Source organism: Equus caballus, chromosome 5 (assembly GCF_041296265.1).
Source record: "Equus caballus isolate H_3958 breed thoroughbred chromosome 5, TB-T2T, whole genome shotgun sequence".
Classification (NCBI taxonomy): Eukaryota; Metazoa; Chordata; class Mammalia; order Perissodactyla; family Equidae; genus Equus; species Equus caballus.
Window position 1 is genome coordinate 57,330,068 of NC_091688.1, and position 25,729 is coordinate 57,355,796.

The 25,729-nt window shown below is 44.8% G+C and overlaps 2 protein-coding genes and 2 long non-coding RNA genes across 4 annotated transcripts in view; 2 read left to right on the forward strand and 2 right to left on the reverse strand.

Moving 5' to 3' along the window:
• LOC106783214 (uncharacterized) overlaps nucleotides 1-5,616 on the reverse strand; it is a 31,653-nt gene extending 26,037 nt beyond the window's left edge. The window contains exon 1 of the long non-coding RNA XR_001380861.3: nucleotides 5,480-5,616. This is a non-coding gene — a long non-coding RNA (uncharacterized lncRNA). The remainder of the gene's footprint in view (nucleotides 1-5,479) is intronic.
• Nucleotides 5,033-14,438, forward strand: TRIM45 (tripartite motif containing 45). Its single transcript, XM_001500615.5, has 6 exons — nucleotides 5,033-6,936; nucleotides 8,578-9,311; nucleotides 10,602-10,731; nucleotides 11,358-11,472; nucleotides 13,161-13,287; nucleotides 14,163-14,438. Exons 1-6 carry the CDS (start codon nucleotides 6,449-6,451, stop codon nucleotides 14,309-14,311), a joined length of 1,743 nt encoding a protein of 580 aa, XP_001500665.1. The 5' UTR covers nucleotides 5,033-6,448; the 3' UTR covers nucleotides 14,312-14,438.
• A 4,827-nt stretch (nucleotides 14,439-19,265) lies between these two features.
• Nucleotides 19,266-22,914, forward strand: LOC138924099 (uncharacterized). The gene is made up of 2 exons (XR_011438726.1): nucleotides 19,266-19,455; nucleotides 22,434-22,914. It is a non-coding gene; the product is annotated as an uncharacterized lncRNA (long non-coding RNA).
• A 709-nt stretch (nucleotides 22,915-23,623) lies between these two features.
• The window catches only part of TTF2 (transcription termination factor 2), a 40,235-nt gene continuing 38,129 nt past the window's right edge, over nucleotides 23,624-25,729 (reverse strand). The window contains exon 23 of the mRNA XM_001917696.6: nucleotides 23,624-24,607. Within this exon, the coding sequence (XP_001917731.4) occupies nucleotides 24,463-24,607 (145 nt within the window). The 3' untranslated portion in view covers nucleotides 23,624-24,462. The remainder of the gene's footprint in view (nucleotides 24,608-25,729) is intronic.

Consider the following 25,729-nt stretch of genomic DNA (forward strand, 5'->3'; position numbering starts at 1 on the left):
TGAGGGCAGAAGACAAAATCAGATAAGCAAGTATAAAATTGAAATACAGAATGTGAAAGACTTAATAGAGGTCATCACAGAGTACCATAGGTAGCACACAGAGGGACACCTAATAAAGACTTGGTCAGTCAAGGATTCTGAGGAAGTTGATGCCTGAAAACTGAACTTTGAAAAATGGGTAGGAATTAATTAGGTAAAGAAGAACTGGCAGAGTGTCCTACGCAGAGCAAGTAGCTTGTACAATCAAAAGAGGCTGAAGCTCAGGGCGCCTGCTGGGGTCAGGGTGAGGCAGTGCAAGAAACAAGGTTGGCTGGGCTGGCAAAGGTAGAGTGCAGGGAAGCCCCTACGAGATAATTTCCATGAGAGCAGAGATTTTTGCTTGTTCTACACAATCAAGTATCCCGGCACATAGCCAAAAGTCCCTGCCCTCATGGAACTTACTCTTCTAGTGGAGAGAAAGCCACGAAGACATTTGGGGAAAACATATTCCAGGTACTTAAAAGATATTTGACGACAAAATGAAGGTACAGAAGGTCATGATCAAATTGGAATTTCAGGGGCCGGCCCAGTGGCGCAGCGGTTGAGTTTGTACATTCGGCTTCTCGGCAGCCCGGGATTTGCTGGTTCAGATCCCTGGTGTGGACATGGCTCCACTTGGCAAAAGCCATGCTGTGGTAGGCGTCCCATGTATAAAGTAGAGGAAGATGGGCATGGATGTTAGCTCAGGGCCAGTCTTCCTCAGCAAAAAGGAGGATTGGCAGTAGTTAGCTCAGGGCTAATCTTCCTCACAAAAAAAAAACAATTGGAATTTCAGAAAGATCTCTAACAGGATTATAGAGAATGGATTGGAAATAGGTACACTAATTAGTAACCCAAACAAAGTATGATAAGAACTTGAACTAAAGCAGGAATAGTGGGGCTGGAAGGGAGGGAGTAAATTCAGAGATATGATGTGGGTAACAACGATAACAGTAAAAAGAACGCCCATATAACATGTGAACTGGTGCTTTACATACATCACCTCCAAATCCCACATAAATCAAGGGAGGATGAAGAGGCTTAAAAAAAAAGAAAAGTGGGGGGCTGGCCCCTTGATGTAGTGGTCAAAGTTCAGCGTGCTCCGCTTCAGCAGCCCAGGTTCCTGGGTTCGGATCCCGGGCAAAGACCTACACCACTCATCAGCCATGCTGTGGTGGCACCCCACATACAAAATAGAGGCAGACTGGCACAGAAGTTAGCTAGGGAGAATCTTCCTCAACAACAACAAAGGGCTGAGGACCCAGGGAAATAGAAACACTTAAGAGCCAGGTGGAAGACATAGTGCACTGCAGGGAGAAAGAAAAGAAGTGGTTAGAGGGGCAGGAAATGGAAGAAAAATCAAGAATAGTGTTATGGCAACCAAGGGAGGAGAAATTTTCAAGGAGAAGAAAGTTGTTAATGTCAAAAGCCATAGCAAATTCACTTAGATAATAACTGAAAAGTATTTGCTGCATTTAGCAAGTAGAGAATTATTGCGGACTTTTGGCAAAAGCAATTCCAGAGGAATGGTGAGAGCAAAAGCCAGATTTATTGTGTTTAGGAGTAAAATGTGAGGAGAAGAATTAGAGAAGCAAGTGGAGACCATTCTTTTTAAGAAGCAGAGAGAAATCAGGAGCTAGAGAGGGGCATAGGGCAGAAGGAGAGACTTAAGCATGGGTATGAGCTGAAAGAAAGATCCGCCAGAAAGGAGAGGAGGAAGACAGACGAGAGGCAGGAAGCAGATGAAGCTGGGTTTCAGAGCACAAGTCTTAGGAGAAAGGATTCTCTTTCCTTTGAAATAAGGAAGGAGGAAGGATGCTGAGCGATGGAAACAGGTGTAATGGTGAAAGTCTGACATAGCTCTCTGGTTCACTTTCTATATATTCACTCAGTCTGGTGGTGCTGATCAAGCAAAATGTCCAATCCAGACCTGGCTGATTTTCCACTGGGCCATCCTCCCTTCCTGGCCTTCTTGCCATTGGTACTTTCTCTATCTGGGCTGCAGGGTTGGGCTGAAACTCTTTAGACACCTCGATGGACCTGGTCACTTTCACCAGTCCTATTCCTCTGAACCTATGATTTTTGGACTTCCCTGTAAGTATTTGCTCCCTAGGTCTCCAGAAAGATGAAGCAGTATATGAGCATGGAACAAAGCACCGAATTAATTCTGGGAAAAGAGAATCCTTAACTGATCCTCTCTCGTGATCTCACCCCCATCACCATGGTCTGCATGATCCACAAAACTCTTGGTTACATGTGGTCCTATTTGTTCTCCTTATTTGAGTTCATCATTCCCTGTCTCATCAGTAACAAGTCTTCATTAGAAGTCTACCACGTAGGCATTAGGTTGGTTGCCAAGGGTTTTTCATCTTAACAGAGAGACAAAGAATATATATATATATATATCTCCTATATACATTCTATATATATATATACACACACGTATTTTATGTTATATAGGAATACATATACACATGCACACATATATACGTATACATACACAACAAATAAAAACACAATACTACAATGTAACACACACTGCAAAGTGCAAAGTATAGGCAAAAGAGGTACTGGAGCTCAAACCTGGAGCCTTGAAATAACAGGGAAAGTTGTAAGGAAGTAGTACCAAGCAGCCTGACATAGAAGGAAGGGTAGGTGTAAATAAAGGTGGAAGAACTTTGCAAACAAAATTGACAAAGACCAAGAAGTGTGCTTGGCCATGTTTAGGGAATAACTAAAAGGCTAGTTTTATGAATCTATTAAGGAATCAGGTTTTATTCTATGGAGATAGGGAGCTACTGAATCTTTCAGAATGAAGACTGATTTATACCATGTTTTTATATGTTTTTACAACTAATTTGGAAAAAATGTATAGGATGGATTGAAAAAAAAATGGAGGGGAGGGATAATTCAGAGACTATCGTAATACTTGACGTGAGGGTGATAGGGTCCTGTATCATCCTAAAATTCAATGCAGTAAGGTGTTGGCAGTGGGGATGGAAAGAAATTGATACCTGCCTGGATATGGAAAAAGAGAAAGGAGGCCAGGAGCACTATAAGGTTTCAAGCCGGAGGGAAAGGAGAATGATTACATCATTGAGACAACAAAATAGGAAAATTCAGAGAGCACAGTTCAGTGAGCAAAGAAGTTCAATGAAATTTAAGATATGTGGGGCTTAAGGTGATGGGGACACATTTGAGTGCAGATTTATAATAGATGGTTGTGACCAAAGCTCAGAGGAGAGGTCAGTACCAAAAGCGTGGATCCAGGAATTAACTGCATCAGAGGAAATGCAGAGAGAAACGGTAGGGGATAAAGTGGAGGAAGGAGAGTGTGAGAAGCAGCTCAAGAGATTAGAAGGCCAGGAGAGTAGAGTATTTCAGAAGTCAAGGAGGAAGCAAGTTTTAAGGCTGAGGAAATACATAACAATGGTGAATACTAAAGAGACTGCGTGTTGAGAAAAGGTCAGTGTCAAGGTCACTTGTGATCTACAGGAGAAAAATTTCACCAGGAAAGAGGACTGGAAAGTTAGTTTACTTGGAGGAGGAAAAAAATGAGTGGCGATGGCGATAAAGAGAAAATGGTGATGAAAGCAGAAAGTAGGACTACTCTTTTGAGAAACGTGGTGAGAGTCACAAAGGTCAGCAAGTTGAAAGGCAGCCCAGTCAAGGGAGCATCTGTTCCCCCCTTTAGGACTTGGTCCCAATTCTTGGCAGAAGAATATGCTAGTAAAGGACTGACTGAAAAAACAGGAGCAGCAAGGTTTTGAGGAGGCGGGAGAGGTTGGGATAAAGAGCAAAAGTCTTGTGGGGTTAACCTTAGAATAAAAGAAAGGCAGTAAGGAGAGGTACGAGAGGAGGTGTGCTGAATCAGATTTTTAAGTATAAAGGGAGGGAGTTGCTTTTCTCACTCAATGAAAGGCAGTTACCTGCTGAGTATATAAGGGATTAGATGCATAAGAAGTTGGAAAAGGAAAGGGTAGAGGTGGTTGGGGGTAGAATCTTAAAACGTGGCATCATAAGACAGAATTCACATCTGAGATGTGTTACCTTGGGCGGGCCACCAGACTTCTTAGAGTTGTTGAAAAATTAAATGAGAGAAAGCCCATGTAAATTGTAAAGCACTTCTTAAACAAGGGAGGTTTGGAACACCTACCATGGGAAATATGATACAGCATGAAAATGACATGAAGCAAAGCATCACCAGGCATCAGGGAGGGTTGAGACCGAGTTCAGAGAAAGACATAGCAAACTCAAGTCTGCGTGGTTTCCGTAACTTACTGCAGCACACTGGAGGGGAGAAAGCAGATTCTGAGTCAGGGCAGGTGCAGAGAAGGACAAGAAGCTGAAGAAATACAGGTAAGGACTATTCTAAGACCTGCTTTCTTTTGGAAATTATATGTAATTTTTATATAAAAGTGGCATTTGACTCACTGACGTTTTATTTTGGAAATGGCCAAACATTTCAATTTTTTTATTTTACAGTTTTCTTTTCACATTTTGGAGTCAACAAGTTGTTGGGTTGTTTTGGGTTTTTTTCCAGATTCCGTATTTTTGAAAGTTTAGGCTCCAGGCACTGTGCCTATAGCATAAAATGGATAACGAAGACATCAAGGAAACGGTTGCCCATTGGGTCCAAATCCAGCAGGGAAGGGCATGATCAAAGCAAGCAGTGAGATAATCGGGTACATCAGACAGGCTTAGGCGACTGGAGATGATGGGAACAATTGGAGGGTAAGGAGCTAGAGTGTTACCATTTCTGGAATTCTCAAGAACTAGGTCCTAGATCGCAGGTGCAGCAAAGGCCCCATAGGGCCGAATCAGGAGACCCCCTTGTAAGGACTCGTAACGGAGACAAAAAACTTGTAAAGGGCGCCTGGTGTGTTCATCTTCTCAACGAGTCTGTGAGCCCACAAAGCGCTATCCCACTTTGACATCCTCCACGATCCCATTGTGACCAGTCACCGGCCCTCCTTGATTGACCGATAAAAACGGCGGGTCAAACTCGCTCCCTTTCCGTTATACACGACTGTGGAATTCTGTGACAACACTTAACCCGTTCGGCCATCCGCACTCCCGGCCCCGATGGGTCAAACGGCTTCTCCAGCCCCAAGAATGGGGAGTCGAGCTCCGGGCGGGGGCCGAACGAAGGCCTCACTGCTGGACCTCGGTCCAACGGTCTCCCTGACGGGTCCCCAGAACCAGACCCTGAGGGGCCTTACCCCAGAAAAAGCCAGGAGCTAGCGAGCCGCAGGAGCTCCTGGAAGCGGCGTGTTAGGCCTGAGGGACTCCCGATCTAAAACGAGCTGGGGAGACCCAGGGGGAACTCGCAGGCTCACACCCGCGCGGAAGACAAACGACCGCCGCCCCACCAGGACCCTCGGGAACCAGGAAAACGGTCGTCCTACAACTCCCAGCAGGCCCTGGGCTGAGGTCGGAGCCAACTGACAGCGCCACTCACCAATGGGAGGGCCCAGTCTGGGTTCGTGGGACCAATCCGAGGGCCCGAAGGAGATCGTCCCCGGGGCATGTCAGCGCGGCTTTTTAAGTGATCCTCTGGCCTGTCTGGTCGCCACAGCGATAGAGAAAGGGACAGTGACGCTGGCTATACTATGCCGCTCACTCACTCCCTGCCTCGCTCTTTTCCTCCCCGCAAGACGCAGCCCTCCAGACGCCCCGCCTCCGGCCGCTACTTTGGCCCCTCCCCTCTCCTGCTGAGTGGACGGGGGAAGATGTGGAACTTCCAAAGCTTATTGGATGCTTCTGGGGTCACTCTGGAGGGCGGCGGGGCTCGCCGCGGCGAGGGCCGCCCCTCTCGGACGGTGATTGGATTCGCCTGAATAGACCGGGCTGGGATTGGTGCAAGGGCCCGCAGTCTTCGGGCATCTTGGGCCGAGGCGTGGGAGGCAGTGGCAACCCAGCAGCCGGCGCGGCTCGAGGCTTTTCTCCCTCCGCGTGCCCTCTGCGGAGTATCGGGTCAAGGGGAAGAGCGAGAGGCCCAGCTACCTCATACCGCGGGGGCGGGGGTGGCTCTTGTCGCGTGTTGGGCGCGGGACCAGGGGGGCGGGCGGCGGGAGGGGGGTGGTGGTGGAGGGCGTGCGAAGCGCAGGGGCCCAGGGGTTGGCAGCAGGACTAGCTCGCGACCTAGACCCGGAAGCGCTTGCAGGGAGAAGGACTTGGGGTGCAGAGGAGGGTGTGGGCGTGTCTGGTATGGGATGCAGTGGAAAGGAGGGGGCCCTCCTGAGTAGATTTGCGTATGGTTACTTTGAGGAATCCTCTTCCCTTTTGCCCTTTGATTTGCCGACGAGAGAGTCCCCATGGTCTCTACTCAAGTTCTGGAAACTTTCTCTTTGGGGGGCCTTAATCACCTACTGCTTCCTTATAGAACTGCCCAGAGCGTTTTCTGATACTGGGCACAAACGTGGGGAATATGTCAGAAAACAGGAAGCCGCTGATGGGCTTCATGGGCAAACTCCCCAGTGGGACTGCTCTTGGGAACTCAGGCAAGACTCACTGCCCTCTGTGCATGGGGCTTTTCAAAGTCCCCAGGCTCTTGCCTTGTTTGCACACAGTTTGCACCACATGTCTGGAGCAGCTGGAACCCTTCTCAGTAGTGGACATCCGAGGGGGAGACTCTGACACAAGCTCTGAGGGGTCAATATTCCAGGAACTCAAGCCATGCAGTCTGCAGCCGCAGATCGGCATCCTCTGTCCGGTATGTGATGCTCAGGTGGACCTGCCCATGGGTGGAGTGAAGGCTTTAACCATAGACCACCTGGCCGTGAATGATGTGATGCTGGAGAGTCTGCGTGGGGAAGGCCAGGGCCTGGTGTGTGACCTGTGCAGCGACAGGGAAGTGGAGAAGAGGTGTCAGACCTGCAAAGCCAATCTCTGCCACTTCTGCTGCCAGGCTCATAGGTAAAGATGGGATACTCCACCTGGTGTGGCTTAAGAGCAGAGTACAAAGAGGTGTCAAGACAGAGAAATCCCTTGGTGAGCAGATGAAAGGAAAATTTTCTGAAATGGCGTAGAAGGTCAAGGAGCAATATACAATGTGATAGCAAATACTCTCGAACAGTTCACCCCTGCAGCCTCATGTAATACCCATAGTAATAATAGCATCAAAGGTTTGCATAGTCCTTTTCAGTTAACAAAGCACCTTCACAGTTTCCTTGGTTCATCCATCACTTGTGTAGTGAATAATTGGACTGGGTGCTGGAGAAACAGAATGAATATAACAGCATAGCCCCTGCCCCCGATCTTATTGGATCCTTGCCACTCTTAGAGAAAAGCAGGCACTGTTTTCACCCCTATTTATTGTTTGAGGAAACTGAAGTTCAGCAATATTTTGTGATTTGCCAAGGTCCCACAGCTGGTAAGTAGTGTATAACAGAACTGAATTTTAAATCCAGATTTTCTGACTGCATTCTGTGCTCTTTCTGCTAATCCATGCTGCCTTCCCAGTATAGGGTGCTGGTTGGGGGGCCCACCTCAGCCTTTGCCTTGTACCCTACAGTTACTCTGGAGCTAGGTGAGATGGGCTGGTGAGTGCTACTTGGGGTGCAGACTATACCTGTATGGCATTTGGTGAACAGTTTGTCACATAAATCACTCTTGTCCCTTTTTAACCCCCTCCCCCATTCAAGGACATCAGAATATAACATGGCCAAGGTTTTAGGATTAGCCTAAAATAGTTAAGTTCTGCCTTCCATTTGTTTTCTGGCCTCACCAACAGAACAAGTTAGTACTCTTCAGTCTTTCTATTTTTAACTTGTAATTATGACTACCTTGCTGCCAGCTAATCAGCTGACCCTGTTTTCTCTCCACTCTTCTGGTGCCAGAATAGGCATGTTAGCTTCAAGTTGCTCTCATGCTAACAGGGGAACTCTGACCACTCATTGTGATATCCTAGGGACTTCCCTGAATCTCCAGAGGGCAACAAAAAAAAGGGGAATTAAAAGAAGCTTTGATTTTACTGAACATTAATTTCACTCTTTCTAATAATGATGATGACTCTTGTTGAGGAAAATTCCAGCTTGTTGCTTTGGGTGATGTAGGCACTGATCAAAGGAAATACTTTATCAGAATCTTAGATGAAAGCTGAGTGAGACACCATCAGGGCCAGTTAGCTCTTTTCATTGCTTGGGGTTTATGGCTGTGTCATCTGGCACAGTTTCTTTCTCTTAGTGCTGGATTCCCCCCACACTCTCACCTCTAGCTTGCTGGAGTAGGCTGTGCCTCTTGTCTAAACTTGTCAAATTAACCCTTTGGGGAGAGATCCAGGATGGAGTCTTAGCATTGCAACCTTTTGCAAAGTCCTGTGCCAAGCCAGAAAGCCCTAGTCTGCTATTGTATGCAACAGCCTTTAAGGTAGGTATTATCCCCATTGTGCAGATGAGGAACTGGAATCAGAGAGGATCATGTGGTTAGTAAGAGGTTAGAGCAAGGAACTGAACTCAGATTTGTTTGACTTTAGAGCCCATGCTCTTAAAACTGCGCAACTGTTTCCCAAGTAGATTGGTTCCCTAATTTCCTATTCCTGACTCTGTTTGCCACTAGGCGGCAGAAGAAAACGACTTACCATACCATGGTGGACCTAAAAGACTTGAAAGCCTACAGCCGGACTGGAAAACCCATTCTGTGTCCTGCTCACCCTGCAGAGGAGCTGAGGCTGTTCTGTGAGCTCTGCGACCAACCTGTGTGCCGGGATTGCGTGGTGGGAGAGCACCGGGAGCACCCCTACGATTTCACCAGCAATGTCATCCACAAGCATGGGGACTCTGTACGGGAGCTCCTCAAAGACACCCAGCCCCATGTAGAGGCCCTGGAGGAAGCCCTGGCACAGATCAAAGGGACAAACAGTGCCCTCCAGGAGCGAGTGGAGGCCGTGGCAGCCGATGTCCGAACATTCTCCGAGGGCTACATCAAGGCCATTGAGGAGCATCGGGACAAGCTGCTGAAGCAGCTGGAAGACATACGGGTGCAGAAGGAGAACTCGCTGCAGCTGCAGAAGGCACAGCTGGAGCAGCTGCTGGCAGACATGCGGACTGGAGTGGAGTTCACCCAGCACTTGCTGACCAGTGGCTCAGACTTGGAGATCCTCATCACCAAGGGGGTGGTGGTGGAGCGGCTCACGAAGCTGAACCAAGTTGAATATAGTGTCCATCCCGGAGTAAACAATAAGATATGCTTCTTTCCTCAGGGGAAAGCAGGCCTGTGCCGGGGCTATGAAGTTTATGGGACCATCAGTACCAAAGAGGTCGATCCAACCAAATGTGTCCTTCAAGGAGAAGGTAGGAAAGCATTTCCCATTGACAGTGAGAGGGCAGTGGACAGGGACGTGGTGTTTAAAGATTTGTAGCTTTTTCAGCTAGGGCCTTCATTCAGCTAGAAAGAGCTCCCTGCTGACCAGTTTACCAAGGGAGAGAGAGACATACTGATCCAGAGCTCAGTGACCCCTCCCTTGCCCTTTCCTTTCTGATTTGTTCTGGTCAGGGTACAGTTACTATCCCATACAGGGGTGAGGCTTGACCCTTTTCCAGTTGAGAAAAGTAGTAACTACTATGGAACTCAAGGATCATACTGTTTCTACCAGATGCAGAACAGAGACAGTACCCATAGGAGATAACAGCATTGACTTTAGGGCGGGGCGAAATGCTGCCTGCTCAGAGAAGAGCATGGCGGGCCCCGGACTGCTTGGATCAAGTTCTGAAGAGAATTTCAGAGAAGTGAGGAAGACAAGATTAGTTTATTTTCGTCTATGCCCTATTGGTTCATATAAGCCACATATCATTGGCATTTAAAATACGGTAGGCATTTCATTCAGTAGGGGGAAAAACAGTTTCTTTTGACCCCAGTGTTCTATTCCTAAAAGAAGCATGTTATTCAAACTTATATTTCATAGATCAGTCCTGACAGGAAGATTGTATCCTAGAGTCATCCTGACTCTGGCACAGGAATTCTTAACTATGTGGAGGTCATATCTCTGAGAATGATCTCTCCCTAAGAAACACCATCTTGGGCATACAATTTCAGGAGATTCTTAGACCCTTCTTAAGCCTCTCTGTAGACCTCACAGTAGTTCATAAAGCCCTGAACAGGTTAAGAAGCCCTGTTTCATCTGACTGCTGGACTAGGAGATGTAGCTATTGAATATTCCCCCAACTCCTTGGCACGAGCTACCGTGTTATGGAGGATCTCACAACCTGAAGAGTCTGAGCGGGTCAGCTGTACCCACTGCCTTTTCCAGCAGGATCTGCAGCTCAGAGAGGGTAGTTTTGGGGATATCGACCTCCCTCTTCTCTGAATGCTTGGGTCAATCCTGAGTATTCTCAAAGCTTCCTTAGCGCTGAAGTTAGCCGGAAGTTATCCTGGATATGTGATCCAAGACCAGGCTTACCAGGAGGGACTCTCAAGTGGTATGCTTTGGGAGACAGAAAAGGAAAAGAGAGAGCAGGGTGATTACAGTCAACAGGAAGCACACCCTTTTGTTCTAAAGAGAAAAAGCAAGATGGTGCCTGGTTTGAGGATGCAGTCACTGCAGTTGGCCTTTGAGGTGAGGACTAAGGGCTTATCTTTTGCAGACCTCCACAGAGCCCGAGAGAAACAGCCAGCCACTTTCACCCTGCTTTGTAAGGATGCAGCAGGAGACAGCATGGGCAGGGGAGGAGACAACATTCAAGTCGCAGTTGTCCCTAAAGATAAGAAAGACAGGTTTGTATTACACAGATGTCATGGGTAGTAAGTGGTGATGAAACTGGAAACTGGAGGTCCTTTTCAAGAATGAAGACATAGCTGCGGTGGTTATATCCTGCCTCCCCGTGATGCTATTAAGAAATGTGACATGACCAAGTGGACCAGATGTGTTTTCTTGTGTGGGTTTTTTGCCTGTATTCAATTCTCTCCCAAACGTCTAATCTGCCTCTCAGATTGTCTTCATCTCAAGCTTTGAATAGACTGAAAATTATTCTATGTTAGACTGAATTGTGCCCTTCCCAAAATTCAACCCCAGTCTGCTGTTAAGTCGTGCTGGAAGCATAGCTATGAGTCTCTGGAATTAGAGGAGGGAAGTGGGAGGACAAAGAGCAAGAGGATACAACAGAAGCCCTTCGAAGAGAACACACAGTTTTTAAGGAATTCATTGAATGTCAGATTAAATTAGCTCTTATGTTGCTTACCTTCTGTTGTAAAATTAATTTCCAAGACAATTAGAAGCAGCATCCTGCTTTGGGGGATGTTTAATATTGAATTTATGGTATGGGGTTTACATCCTAAAATCATAGGCAACTGAAGCAGACTTGTGAGAGTGAGTGGTTTTTTGAACTCTTATCTCCATTCAGTCCAGTCAGAACGATGGTCCACGATAACAAGGATGGGACATACTATATTTCCTATACCCCTAAGGAAGCTGGCGTCTATACTGTGTGGGTCTGCATCAAAGAGCAGCACGTGCAGGTGAGTAACACCGTGCATCTGCTTCCCTGAACTCCTTTCACCCTGGCCCCTCTGGGTTCTGTCATCTTAGGATGTGGAGACGTTTCTCATAGGATCAGTTGTATCGAGGGATGGACTGAATAGGATTCTCTTCATTCTCTTCCCTTTTGAAATGGCCCAGCTTTTGCAATTCTCATTCTAGAGGATGCTGGTGACCATAAGAATTCTCTAGTCCTATGTCACCTCCTGGCAGTTGTGCTTGGATGTTATCATTCTCCCAGTTGCTTTGTTGGAATTCTTAACTTGGGAACGATGCCTTGATCACAGGAGGCAATCTACCAGCAGACAAGCATGTACATTCCAGAAATATAACCTAGCTCAGGATTTTCCAGCTTTGTTCAGACTACAATTGGACATGGACTTACTGGAACACAAGTGGGAGGGTTATGCCTTCTCCTCTCAACTGACCAGTCATCTGTCTGTGTAACCATCTGCCCACGTAATTCTCTACTCTGTTTAGATATATGCTCATCTGTTACCACGGTTACTACACCACCTCCACAGACAGGTGTAACACTTTCTGGTTTAGAGCTTATGAATCTTTAAAAATTGGCCATGTAATACTCAATATGTCCAAAAAATCTCTCTGCTGACATTCGAGTAGTCAGAGGTTTCCTCCAACCAGAAATCAACACTGACAGGGACAATAAAATTCCATACAGTGTCATGATGTTAGGCTCCTGGTCTGTGCACTGGGAAGACTCATGTTCAGTAGCCGCTTATTGCTCGCCTAGTTACAGTATGCAGGAACGGGCTAGGTGTTTCTGCATACATTATTTCAGTTTTCTTCCAAACCACTCAGGTATGGGGATCACCATCTGATTAAACTGAGAAACGGAACTTGCTACAATACTCACTACCTCTGTAGCAAAATCAGAATTTGAACTCATGTCTTTGAACTCCAAGTCGTCTTTAAAATAGATCGTAAACTCTTTAAAGGAAGAGAGATTTAATGTTTGAAAGGCTTCTAAGGTGCCAGTCTCCACTTTGTGCTTTCACAGACTGCGTGGTCCTCATGTAGAGATAGGAATATAGCAACACTTATTAAATATTTATTGTTTAACATAGGATAGAAATTGGAGAATGGAAGTTATCCTTGAAGGAAAGGGGGCAGGTAGGAAAGTTTCTAATTTGAGAATTATTAACCATACACTCTTAACCTCCCTTCCATATTTCTTCACCGTCCCAGAGTAAGTGGATGGGTAAACAGTCTAGGATGGGAGGGGTGGAGAGAGAGGAACTAGCTCAGTGTGTGGGGGAGGAGGTGTGTGGCTGAGAACTTGCAGAAAGGACCACAGGATGGCCTAGCCTGTGGTTACAGTGCTCTACTAATTACCCGAAATTCCTCAAGAATGGAGAAGATAGAGAGGGAAGTCAGTGATGCTAAGGCACAGATTGGCTTACTAGTGTATCAAGAGGTCTCCATTTAGAAGGGTGGCACAGATTCTTTGACTCTTTCACTGCATTTGTATCTGGCCTCAGTCAGCTGAGCTGGATTGTCCCCTAGTCTCTGTTTCCCTCCTGTCGTCCTTGTGCCTCCAAGGGCAGGCTCTGTGACTTACAAGCCTTTTAGCTCATGTGATGCTCAGCACATCCCTGTTGACTCATAAGGTGCTGTTTGTTCTTTGCTCTTGGTCTGAACACTGAAGGGCTCGCCATTCACTGTGACTGTGAGGAAAAGGCACCGCCCACACCCAGGTGTGTTTCACTGCTGCACATTATGCTCCAGTGGAGGCCAGAAAACTGCTCACTGTGCCTGTGGAGGCACCATGCCAGGTGAGGAGAACCAGTCGTCTTGAAAGTCCTCACCCTCTGGGCCTGTCTCCCAGCCGTGGGAACCAACTACCACACAGCCACTAGGTTTAGGATATTCAGACTTAGGCTTTGTTTCTAGGAATATAGTCTGTGCATATAAATATACCACAGTTCTAGAAGTTTTGTTTAAAGCTTCTTTGTTCTGAAAATTGAAAGAGCAAGCTTAGAGGTCCTGAGTTCTTTTAGTTTTGATACAGTTCACCAGTCCTGTGAGCCCTGTGCTTCTCCCTTGGATACTCCATTTCAGTCTACACCCTTTCCAGCAGCCTGAGCAGTGAAAAAATGTATCCTCTTCCTTTTAAAACCTTCAAGAAATTCCAAACAAGGCACAGATGGGGGAGTGGATGATTAAACCAATTGAACTAGGTCTGGCTCTTTTCTTGGGGGTAGGGGGGCCAGGGGGAGGGTCAGCTCAGGCAAGAGATCTAAGTATTTTTTTAAAGTATTCTGTCTTGTCCTTGCTGTAATGGTGGCCCTTAAGATAGGATTTTGCACCCTTTCATATCAAGACTTCAGGATCTACCTTCTTTTTTGTTTCTACCACTCTACCCTTCTATTTCAATTGTTTTTCAGTTAAAATCCAAACAAGTTCATCTCCTTGAGTTAGCAGTTAAAATAACTCTTAGAACTTCAGCTAACCATCACTAATTTGCTGTCATCAGTCTTGAGGGTCCTCCCAGCCATAGAGGGGTCAGATAGCTTTTTCCTCTCACCGAGTTTTTATTAGATATTTTCACATCCACGAGTCTGAATGCTGCCAGGATCTTTAATTTCCATGGTAACTGCTGGACTTCCCTCTAATGGTTGTTTTTCCGTCTTCTCTTTGGACCATGCAGGTGGGTACCTAGGCTGTGGCCATGGACACAAAGGCCACCCGGGTTGTCCCCCCTGGTCATGCTGTGGGAAGTTTACCGAGAAGTCGGAATGCATGTGGACAGGTGGGCAGGGCGCACCGAGGAGTCTACTCAGGACCGTGGCACTCTGACGGTTTCCTGGGGACGTGGTTGGCCTGTTAAAGCTGCAGCAAGCTCAACTTCAGATTACCAGAGAACCCAGACCTTGATTAATTCTGAGAAACTGATAGAATTAAAAACAAAGTGCCTTATCTTATACTCTCGAGTTCAAGTGCTTTTTTGTGAATTGCTCACTGATTGTATGTGCGGATGGTTGAGCACAAGCGACCACACTACATTTCTCTTAATGACGAGTTGGCAGTGTTCTTTCCATCCCAAGGGAGCTCCCTTCTGTTTTGTACAGGTATGGAGGTATCTATGTCAATGGAATTTAGAGATCATGGGGTAATTTAGTCCCTTACTTTTTGATATATAACTTAAAAGAAGTTTTAACTTAAAAGAGGAATAGAAGATTTCTCCCTGAGCCACCTGTTATTTAGATATTTCCCTCAGAGAATAAAAAACCTCTTTTCATGATATCCGTGTTTTCCAGCACACTTTAAAGGGGTTATAATGTGATCCAGCTGTAGAGGGAGGTCCCTCACTTCCCCCTCTATGCCACATTCATCTTGTACCCCAAGAGCCTAGAGATTACTTTGGGGTCAAGGGCATACAAGTAGTAAGTAATGAAAGGGGAATGGTGTTGAAATAGAACCTCATTGATTTATTGCACTGCTTGTCATGCCAGGTGATCTAGATAGACTAATCCTCTGCACATCTCTCAACCCTGTTATTCAGAGAGTAGTCGTCACTTTTGTCCATATACCTAGGAAATTAACTAGAAGCTTTGACTCCTAGAGGGTATCTGCTTGGGTATCAGAGTCTGAAGAGAATTCTTGGGAGAGGAAGTACACAGCACTGGTGCCCAGCCCTGCCAAGGTCTTTATACATTTTGTGTGTTCTTCTGGGACTCTTGATTTCTTATATAGTAAAAACTCAGCATCTATCAAATATAATTATTGCATTGTAACACCCATTAAGAAGTGAGTGACTCATTTGAGTGGTGAATTGGGTCAGGCAAAGGAAGTGAAGTAATTAGATGAAACACATTGACTGTCATGTCATCGCAGAATACATCTCCTTAAGACTCAAAGATGTGAGCTATATTGTAGCCATTACTAAGATATTTCACCATATTCTCACCCTTTTCTGGAAAGACTCCCTTTAGCCCTCTCTCTAACCAAAATCTGATCTTCCTAGAAGACACCTGATGGCCCTGTAACCCTCTCAATTATTAGCTATTTGCTCTTCCTCGATCCTTTTACTCACTGGGCCCAGAGGACAGGTAGGTGTCCCGTTAGCTCATCATTGCTGCTTTAACATCAGTGATTCTCAACCAGGAGTGATTTTGCCCCCCCAAAGAATGTTTAGTAAGTCTTGGAGACATTTTCCCTTGTCATAACTGGGGGCAGGGTGCTACCAGCATCTATTGGATAGAAGTCAGGAATGTTGCTCAGTTTAGGACAGCTTCCCGCAACAAAGAATTACCCAGTCCAAAATGTTAATAGTGCCTCTGTTAAGAAATCCTGTTCTAGACCATTATCCCTCCTCCTTTTCTAGAAATGGCCAGCCTTGAAGCTCACACCTTTATACAACTTGCTAGCCCTCCATGGTTCAGCCATCTAGAGAGCCCCAAATCATTCCCCATCACCCCTTGAAGATTTTAGCACCGAACTTGCTGTTAACTCCGTTACTACTCCTCATCAATCTTAGAATAATTTATCCACATACACTTTAAATTCTATGACCAGTTCTCTAATGTTCTTTTTTTTAGTCATACAGTCAGTCATACCCTAGACCTTGATTCCAACTGCATCCTCTGCATAATCTCAAGTTCAAGCATCCTACAACCACAACCTCCCGTCTTTCCAGCTCACCCAAGTATAATAACCTGACTCTCATTCTTCTACCTCCCTGGAATCCCCAATGCAGTGATTCCACCACCTTCTCACTATTCCTCTCACCCTTCCTCATGGTCTTTATTTAGCCTAGATTCTACAGACCATCATCATAACCACGCTCTTTCATGTGGTCTCCCTCTGTCATTTTTGCCTAGCAAAACCCTAGGTTAGATCCACCTCTCCGTCTAACCCAACTGAATTGTCCTGGAGAAAAACACAAGAGCATGATGACTAGTCTCACTTTAAATCTGTGACCACTAATTTCAATAGGCTCCCAGCATCGCCCAATAGACTGACAACATCTCTAGTCCATTTATTCTCTCACTCTACTAGACAATTACTTCATACTTTCTTTTCCTCAAACTCCAATTTCTATCCCACTTCCCCTCTCCACTTGTGACTTTGCTTCCCATTTCACCAAGAAAGAGGAAACAAAAGAAATCAAAAGGAAAGAAAGTAAAAGGATTCAGAAGAGAATGTCCCTACCCTCTCATCACATCTACAAATCTACCTATATTCCTATCAGATGCAAACTTCTATAGTTGTCCACTAGATCCCATTCCATCTCTACAATCCAGGAACATTGCTCCAGCAATTTCTCCCTCTGCTGGATTGCTCATTTCAGAAAATAATAATGCTACAATATTCCCCATCTTGAACAAATTTCCCTGGATTTTTGTATTAGTCTGCTAGGGCTGCCATACAGAATACCACAGGGTGGCCTAAACAACAGAAATTTATTTTCTCATTCAGTTCTGGAGGCTGGAAGTCCAAGATCAAGATGCCAGCAGGACTGGTTTCTCCTGAGGCCTCTCTCCTTGGCTTGCAGACAGCCGCCATCTCATTGTGTCCTCACATGGCCTTTCCCTTGTGCACATGCACTCCTTGTGTCTCTTCCTCTTTTTATAAGGACACCAGTCCTACTGAATTAGGGCCCCACCCTTATGATCTCATTTGACTTTAATTATCTCCTTAAAGTTTCCATCTCCAAATACTGTCACATTGGGGGTTAGGGCTTCAATCTATTGGGCAAACACAATTCAGTCCATAATAATTTTTTCATTCCCCTCCAATAACTGCTCCATTTTTCTGCTTCCCTTTAAAAAGATCTCAAAAATAACTGTTGTTTACTATCTCTACTTCCCCTCCTTGCATTCTCTCTTGGATTTAATCCAGTCAGTCTTTCATCCTCACCACACCACTGAAACAGCTCTTGTCAAGGTCACCAGTAATATCTATGTTATGGAATCCAATGGTCAGTTCTTGGTCTTTAACCTTTTTGACTTATCAACAGCATTTAAGACAGCTGATCACTTTCCCCCTCCAAGAAACATTTTCTTCACTTGGTTTATGTGGCATCACTTTTCTTAATTCTATCTCATTGACTTTTTCCTTCTCAGTCTTCTTTGCTAGTTCCTCCTTATCTCCCTGGTCTACACATTGGAGAGCCCCAAGAATCAGTTCTTGCATTTCTATTTCCTCCCACTCCTTAGATGATTCTCATCCTCACATGACTTTAAATACCATTTATACACTGATGACTCCCAAATTTATCTCCAGCTCCAAATTCCAAAGGATTTTATCCAATATCTTACTTAACCTCTCCACTTGGATGTATCACAGGTACCTCAAATTCAAGTTGTCTGAAACAGAACTCCCAATTTCCAATTTTCACTTCCCATCTGCCTATACCATGAAACTGCTTCTCCTGCAGTCTTCTTCACCGCTTTAAAAGGAAAATCCAAATCCATTCTTACAGGTGGTGGAGCAAATAGCCTCATGCACCACATTCAATCCACTGGCAAATCCTATCAGCTGTCCCTTCAAAACACGCCTTCTGAGCACTGCTCTCCACCTTCCCTGCTACCATCCTGGTCTTGGATACCAAGATTTCTCACCTGGAGTTTTGTAACAGCCTACTAATTAGCCTCTCTGCTTCCACTCTTACCCCTCTATGGTCTATTCTCCACTCAGCAGTCAGAGAGGTCCTTTAAAAATACATCAGAGTATGTCACTCTTTTGCTCAACACTCTCCAATGGCCTCCCATCTTACTCAGAACAAAGCCAGTCTTCACATCAGCACGTTAGACCCTGCATGAGCCAGATCCCCGCTCTTCTCTCATTTCCTACCCATCCCCTCTCTCTCCATCACTCATTTCAGCTAAACTGGCCTGCCTGGGGCTCCTCAAACTCCCCAAGTACTTTCTTTCTTGGGGCCTTTACAGTCACTGTCGCTTCATCTGAGATGCTTTTCTCACAGATACCTACATGATTCACTCTCTCATTTTCCTCAGGTTTCTGCTCCTATGTCAAATATCATTGCATTGGGGAGGTTCCTAACTACCCTATATAAAATAGCAACTCCCCACCACCCTCTCTCGGCTTCATCACATCCAACAAATACCTGTTTAATGTCTGTCCTCTCACACTAGACTGTAAGCTCTATGAAGGCATGGATTTGACATTTATTAACTACTATACTGTCCCCATATAGGACAGTTCCTGGCACATAGTAGAGGCTTCATCAATATTTTGTTGAATGAATAAAGATCTAATTGGTAGAATTTTTACTTTGAATCTCCTTGTTATCTGTTTCTACAAGGCAGACTTCCTTCCGCCAAACTCCAATATTTGTCATTTAACCAGATACCACTTGGAAAAAATCTAAACCTTCTCTCAAACCTATTGGATAAATTATACACACCTTAGGGACAAGCCTTGAATTTTCCAATTACCTCAGATATCTAGGGAATTGCTTGCTATGAAGAAGCTTGTTGTATTACATCATTTCTTTCCCCATGTGTCTTTTTATGAATCAGATTTCAGAACGGAGGATAAAAAGCTTATCATTTATTTCAGTTGGAAAAAGGTTTCTGTAATTGGATAACTCTACTCTGGACAAACTTATATTGCAACAGAAAACTTTTAAGACATGTAGGTTCTGGCAAATGCCCTAGGCTTTAAACAATATTAATGGTAACAATTCCATTACAAATATTAAGAAAGTTAGGGGGTGGGGGGAGACAAGTCCTTGGCCTGTGTTACGATGGAGTCTAAACTCAACTTAATTCAACTGCCCTGGCAGCTGAAGGACCCGGGAAAGTAAGAGTGATCTGCAGAGCCTAAGACTCCAAGGTGAGGAAAAAAAGAAGCTTGAGGATTTACGAATTGTCCCCAGTGCCACAAAGAGCTTCAGAAATCACCTTTCAGTTGTGAGCATTGAAGCGTCAACAAGCTGCAGCATCATGATGTAACTTGTACCTCTGGTGCTACAGGTAAGAAAAGAGAGCCACAAATTACAGCCTCCGTCCTCTGGGATGTTCTAACAGGATAAACACCTTGGCTGTCTTGGATAAAAACACATACACATATACCTGTCAACCCATCCATGCTCTAATCTCTAAAATGCAAGAGTTACTTGGCTTTATTCCAGAGGATGTACACCTACGTGTCAGGTTTAGCTCACTTAAGAGGCAGTTGGGTGAAGTGATGCTAACTAAAAGCAGAAGAGAGGAAGACGCATTTCACTCTTTGCCTTGTTAGCTTCCACATATCGATTTCAATTCCTTCATCACATCCTCAAAGAGGTCTTCCCTAACTAGGTCAAATCACTGTTCTAAGCCGTCCCAGCCACTCACACCTCTCCATGGTGGCACTCATCACCACTGCCACTTCACAGCCATACGTGATTTGAGTAATGCCTGTCTCCCCACCAGACTGTAAGCCTCAGGAGGACAGGGATTGGTTTTGGTTTTGCTCACCCTTATATTTTCAGTTCCCAGCAGTCCCTGGCAAATTTTATGTTTTTGAATTAATGTATGAATAATTAGCCAGTACTGGTGGTCTGGTGGTAAAATTTCAGTGCTTTCACCGCAGCAGCCTGGGTTCCTTTCTCAGTCAGGGAACCATACCACTTGTCTGTCGGTTGTCATACTGTGGTGGCTGTGTGTTGCTGTGATGCTGAAAGCTATGCCACCAATATTTCAAATATTAGCACGGTCACCCAGGGTGAACAGGTTTCAGCAGAGCTTCCACACTAAGACAGATGAGGAAGAAGGACCGGCCACCCACTTCTGAAAAAACTGGCCATGAAAACCCTATGAACAACAGTGGAGCATTGTCTGATATAACACTGGAGGTGCGAGGATGGCACAAAAAGACCAGGCAGGGTTCTGCTCTGCTGTCCACAGGATCACTAGGAGTCAGAATGGAATTGATGGCACTAAAAAATAATAATAACTAAGCAATAAAAGTATTCTCCCCATACTTCCTTTATACATAATCTCTACCTACCCTCAGATTTAGCTAAGGATTCTGGGTAAAAAGGACCCAAGCTAGTGAAGGCCTTGTAGCTGCATGTCTGTCACCTTCCTCAGCTCCCCCCAATGCCCAACCCCCGGGCCCGGCTCCATCCTCTCCATTCTCTCCCTAGGGGTTAGGCTATTCTTTCATTTCCATCTCCATCCCCTAGCTAGCTACTGATTCCTGTGGTACTTTGTACTATAAATGATCCTAATTTCGTTTTTATTTATGAAAACATTTTAACCTAGCTTATATGCCTAGGAATTCTAAATTCCTATTATAATTCTCTTTGTGCCTGCAGGTATGCTTTTTAATGCGTTCTGCCTTTTCCTAGGGCTAGATGCTACACAGGAAATAGCAGTACAATATCCTGCTTTGTAAACGCAATTCTCTCAAGGCATGACAGTAGGCATCATGATTTTGGATAACCAGAGAGGCCACACTGAGCACTGGTGTCTCCATGATTACCTGTTAGTGCAGGACAACCAGGCTTCACCCTTGAGCCCTGCTGAAAGTCACTTCATTCAACAACAGAGACAAGCAGAGAGAGGAAACCACCCAGTGTTCACATATGGCCATTCTAAATCATAGACATGATTGCTAGAGAAAGGAGTCACGTCCCATATGGATATCGGTCTACCTATGGCTGTTCATGATGAGTGCATGGCACCAGGAGACCCTTGCAGGGTTTTTAAGGGGCCCAGGATTCCATCCAGCCATGGCGTGCACAATGCCCTTTTTTGATCAACACTGCTAAAGAGAAGTCAAACTACAAACCTTCCACGAAGGCAATTCTGTCACATAAGAAACACCTTGTAAAGCTCAGCAGTGTTGCGCTTCAGTGACAGATGTTCACCATCTGGCTCTTTCAGCTGCACCCATGCTGCTGTTTTATTCTCATAGTCCAAGACCTGGTCCCACAGCAATAACAGTATCATTTGTACAGCGCTTCACGGTTTATAAAGCATTTATTACCTCATTTCATCCTTGCCCAAGTCTGGTGAAGTAGGCAGGTAGATATAGAAAGAAAATCCAGCGGTTGTGGTGTCACATTAAGGAAGGCTGGTTGACACTGGCAGATCTCATCAGGCAGCACCTCGATTACATTACCACATTGTAGGATGCTGCCCATTGCGAGAGGGTGCAAAGACCCACCCTGTCATGCCCAGACCTTAAGAAACTGACTCACAGCAACAAAAATGAACATGAGCCTGAGATGGACACCAGAACACTACTTGATTAATTCATGAGAAATCTCCACCACGGGCTAGGATTTAAGGATGCAGGTTTGGTATATTCCATCCCACTAGGACAGTGGTTCCAACTTGTGCCGCATCCACTTCACATCAATAGCGTCTCACTGTTAACAGTGTTAGATAGTGTCACGTACCCAAGACTTAATTAGGTGGCTCTGCTAGCTTAGAATCAGAACAAGGAACACGAGAGAAACTAAGATACCGGAAGGAATCTTACAGTAGATTACATTTGTCAATGGGCTCCGAATATCTGAAGATTGCAGGTTATAATCCCTGCATCCATCTCCAAACCAAAAGCAAGAATACTCGAACTTACAGTCAACACCGCCTCTTTCCTAAACAGTGCTCAGAGTGGACACTGACAGTGTGCATCCACCGTGCCTTCTGACTGACGTGACCAATTTGTCTATCTGGTGAAATGGGTTACAGTATGTATATTTGTTACTAAATTCCCAGCAGAGCATAATGAGGTATGTGCTAATCCACACATCTTAGACATGGAAGAACTGTGAGGCCCGGGGAATCTGGAACTAGCCTAACAGACAATCAGCAAACGGCAGAGGCAGGGTTTGTGCATCCTTGCTGGCCTGGGAACCATTGCTTCTCAGGTGACACAATCTCTGCCCTGGTGTCTGGATCTTATAGTATAACTCCTGAAGGGTAATCTTACATCCTTTGTTTCCTGATCTTATCAGGGACCTCATTGCAGCTGCTGAGTTCTGAAAACAATGACCATCTCACAAATGTGGACAGCAAACGATGGAGAAGTTAACGGTTTGTTAAGGTCACGCCCCCAGCTACGGGACCTTCACTAGAGGGAAGTCTAGATTCTCCACCAGAACTCTCCCACCACGCCATACTGCCTTTACCTTGGCAGGCCTTTAGACCCACCGTTAGAGAGCACCTTTGTTTAAGCTCCAGTGCCTCAGTCCGTACTGTGACTGGGTTAACACAGGGTTTCGTTTCCTAATCCCAACTCAAAGAAGGGTAATAATTCTATCCAGGAAGAACTACAATTCTTTCTAGCGGAAATTAGCAGAGTAAGTGTTTTGGAAACGACTACTAACAGGAAGAAGGAAATCTGAATTGTTTCCTCAAGTATAAAAGTCTCAAGAGTGTGTATTAGTCAGGGAATGAACTGCTATATAAATAAAAATCTCAGTGGCTTACAAAGAAGTAATTTCTTGATCATGTCATCATCCAATGTGGGTGAGCTGGGGTGGGAAGGGGAGCACAGATGGAGAAGGCTTTGTTCCACAGTCATTCAGGAACCAAGGCTTAATAGTCTACCAAAAGCGAGCACGGCCAAAAACTAGATGAAGAGTCCCTGATCTAGTGGCTTCACAATTCTCTAGGGCCTTGTGGTCTTCCATCAGATCCTCTGCATCCAGTGGGCCAATGAGGGGGGAAAAAAAGCATGAAGAATCATTTGCAAAGTTTTATTTTATTTATTTATTTATTTATTTATTTTGAGGAAGATTAGCCCTGAGCTAATTACTGCCAATCTTCCTCGTTTTCCTGAGGAAAACTGGCCCTGAGCTATATCCATGCCCATCTTCCTCTATTTTATATGTGGGATGTCTACTACAGCATGGCTTTTGCCAAGCGCTGCCATATCTGCACCCGGGATCCGAACCGGCGAACCCCAGGCTGCTGTTCAGAAGTGGAACGTGCAAACTTAACCACTGCGCCACTGGGCTGGCCCCCCATTCACAAAGTTTTAGAGGGCAGATAAGAAATGACTTATATCACTTCTCCCCTCACTCCATTGACTAGAACTCAGTAATAGGACCCACGTGACTGCAGTGAAGACTGGGAAATGTAGCCTCTCTGGGTGCCCAGGAGGAAAAGGAAACGGGCTTTAGTGAATGCAGAGCACCACCTCTGCTACATTGTCAAACGTATTTATTGGATTGTACCAATGATAATACAAACACCAAATGACACAACAATACTAAATGAAACAATGATACTAAGTGCCACAATTACTGTAAAATTGTAAAAGTACAAATACTGTAAAAAGAATATAGATATTAAATTACACAAATACTACATGATATGATAGTAATACTAAATGATATAATAACACTAAATGATATGATACCAAATACTGAATGATACAATGCTACAAATACTAACAACTGTTTATGTACCAAGCACCTCCCTGATCCTACCCTGAGAGGAAGAACTGCCTGAATGGCCGTAGGGGTCCACTCCCTGCTCGGCCCATAGAGAGATGGTTATAAGAGCAGCCTCATTAGCAGGAGAGATGAAGAGATGGGGTGGGGCCTGCATTAGAAAAGGTAATAACACTGGGTCCCGCATCAGCTGAGAAGAGAAAGCAACAGAGGGCTTTCTGAGCTTTTACTGCAGCTTATGTACAACTCTCCCAGAACTGCTTTCCAAAATTATCTAAAGCATTTTCTTTTTTTTTTTTAATTTAGGTCACATTGGTTTATAACATTATATACATTTTGCATTTTCTTTTACCTGAAGTAATTTTTGGTTTCTATGTCACTCATTAAATAAGTTGATTAACATGATTGATTAACCAATTGGTTAACATGATAACTGACCCTCGAATCTGCCTCATTTTGAGGAAGGCATAAGGCCTGACGTGAAATGGAATGCCAAGGAGAGCGCAAAGGACCATGGCAACGTCATCACCCTCAGATCCTAAGACAAACCAACAGTGGCACTATTCTGAGTCCTATAAACAGGAAGTCAGATGCCAAATAGGATTTTGAGGTCAGCCAAGGTGAGCTTGGTAACACATTTTCCAGATCCTGATAGAACCTGTTTGGCCAAATCTTTCTTTTTTTCTTGGAGCTGCAAGATCTTCTCTTCCACTGTTCCCTCACAAACGAATCTAAAAAACAGACAAGCAAACAATCAAAAACCCAAAGCAGCATTTCTAATAACATATTCAAACTTCTATGTATGTATTAGTTTTTAAATGAGATTTGTTTCTTTCTTTAAGTTTTCTTAGGTTTGGTTAAGACACTGTGGAGATTCAAACAAACTTCACTAAATATATGACCATTTAAAATGACGTGATTTAAACAGACTTTTTATTTCTCTCTGAAGATAAGGTAATTGAGAAATGCCAAAATAAGCAAAAGATATCCCTATCCAAAAAAGCATAGATCCAGCTTTCACCCAAAAAGCTCCACCTTGATAAGGTCAGAAGGCCTTAAAGTTTATCAAGTTTCTGCTAGGTATATTGTGATAGTTTAAGTACAGTGTCTTATTTCTTGGCTAACTCAGGTTTTACAAACTGAGGAAATGTCACTGTTGTCATTCATTCTCATTGCATTGATTAAAGCACTCACTATATGCCATGCACTATGCTAGGTGCAGGCATGGAGAGATGAATAGTCTTGCTCCCAAAGAGAACACAAGAGAAAGACATAAAAATAAACAACATTAATAATAGGACCCGGAAAGAGCTACAATGGAAATATGTCCAGTGTGCAAAAGGAACAGATGGAAATCTGTCTGGGGTATTCAGGGAAGGCTCCAGTGAAGAGTTAACTCTTAATGTGACTTGTAGGATGAGCAAGGGTTTGCCAGATGGAACGGTGGGGAGGGCACCCCAGGGAAGGGGAACGTGTGTAAAACTATGGCTGAGTTTGAGAACATGGTATGTTGGAGGAAGCACAAGTCAGCCAGTCTGGCCAGGGTAAAAGTCAAAAGGACTCCACCATGTCGTACCACAATGGCAGAAGCTCAAGACGCTGGTGGGGGGCCAGATCATGAGTGGCTTTGCGTGTCATGCTAAAAAACTTAGATTTGAAAGAGGGAAGTGGCACCAAGGATGGGAAGGAAGGGATGGTTATAAGAAACATTCAGAAAATAAAATTAATGGACTTGGTATATCAAAGGTGAGAAAGAGGGCAGAAGCTAGTTTCTGGATCTATGATTAGATAAACAGTGATACTGTTCACAAAGACAAAGAATACAGAAGAATAAATAGATATGAGGTGGTGGA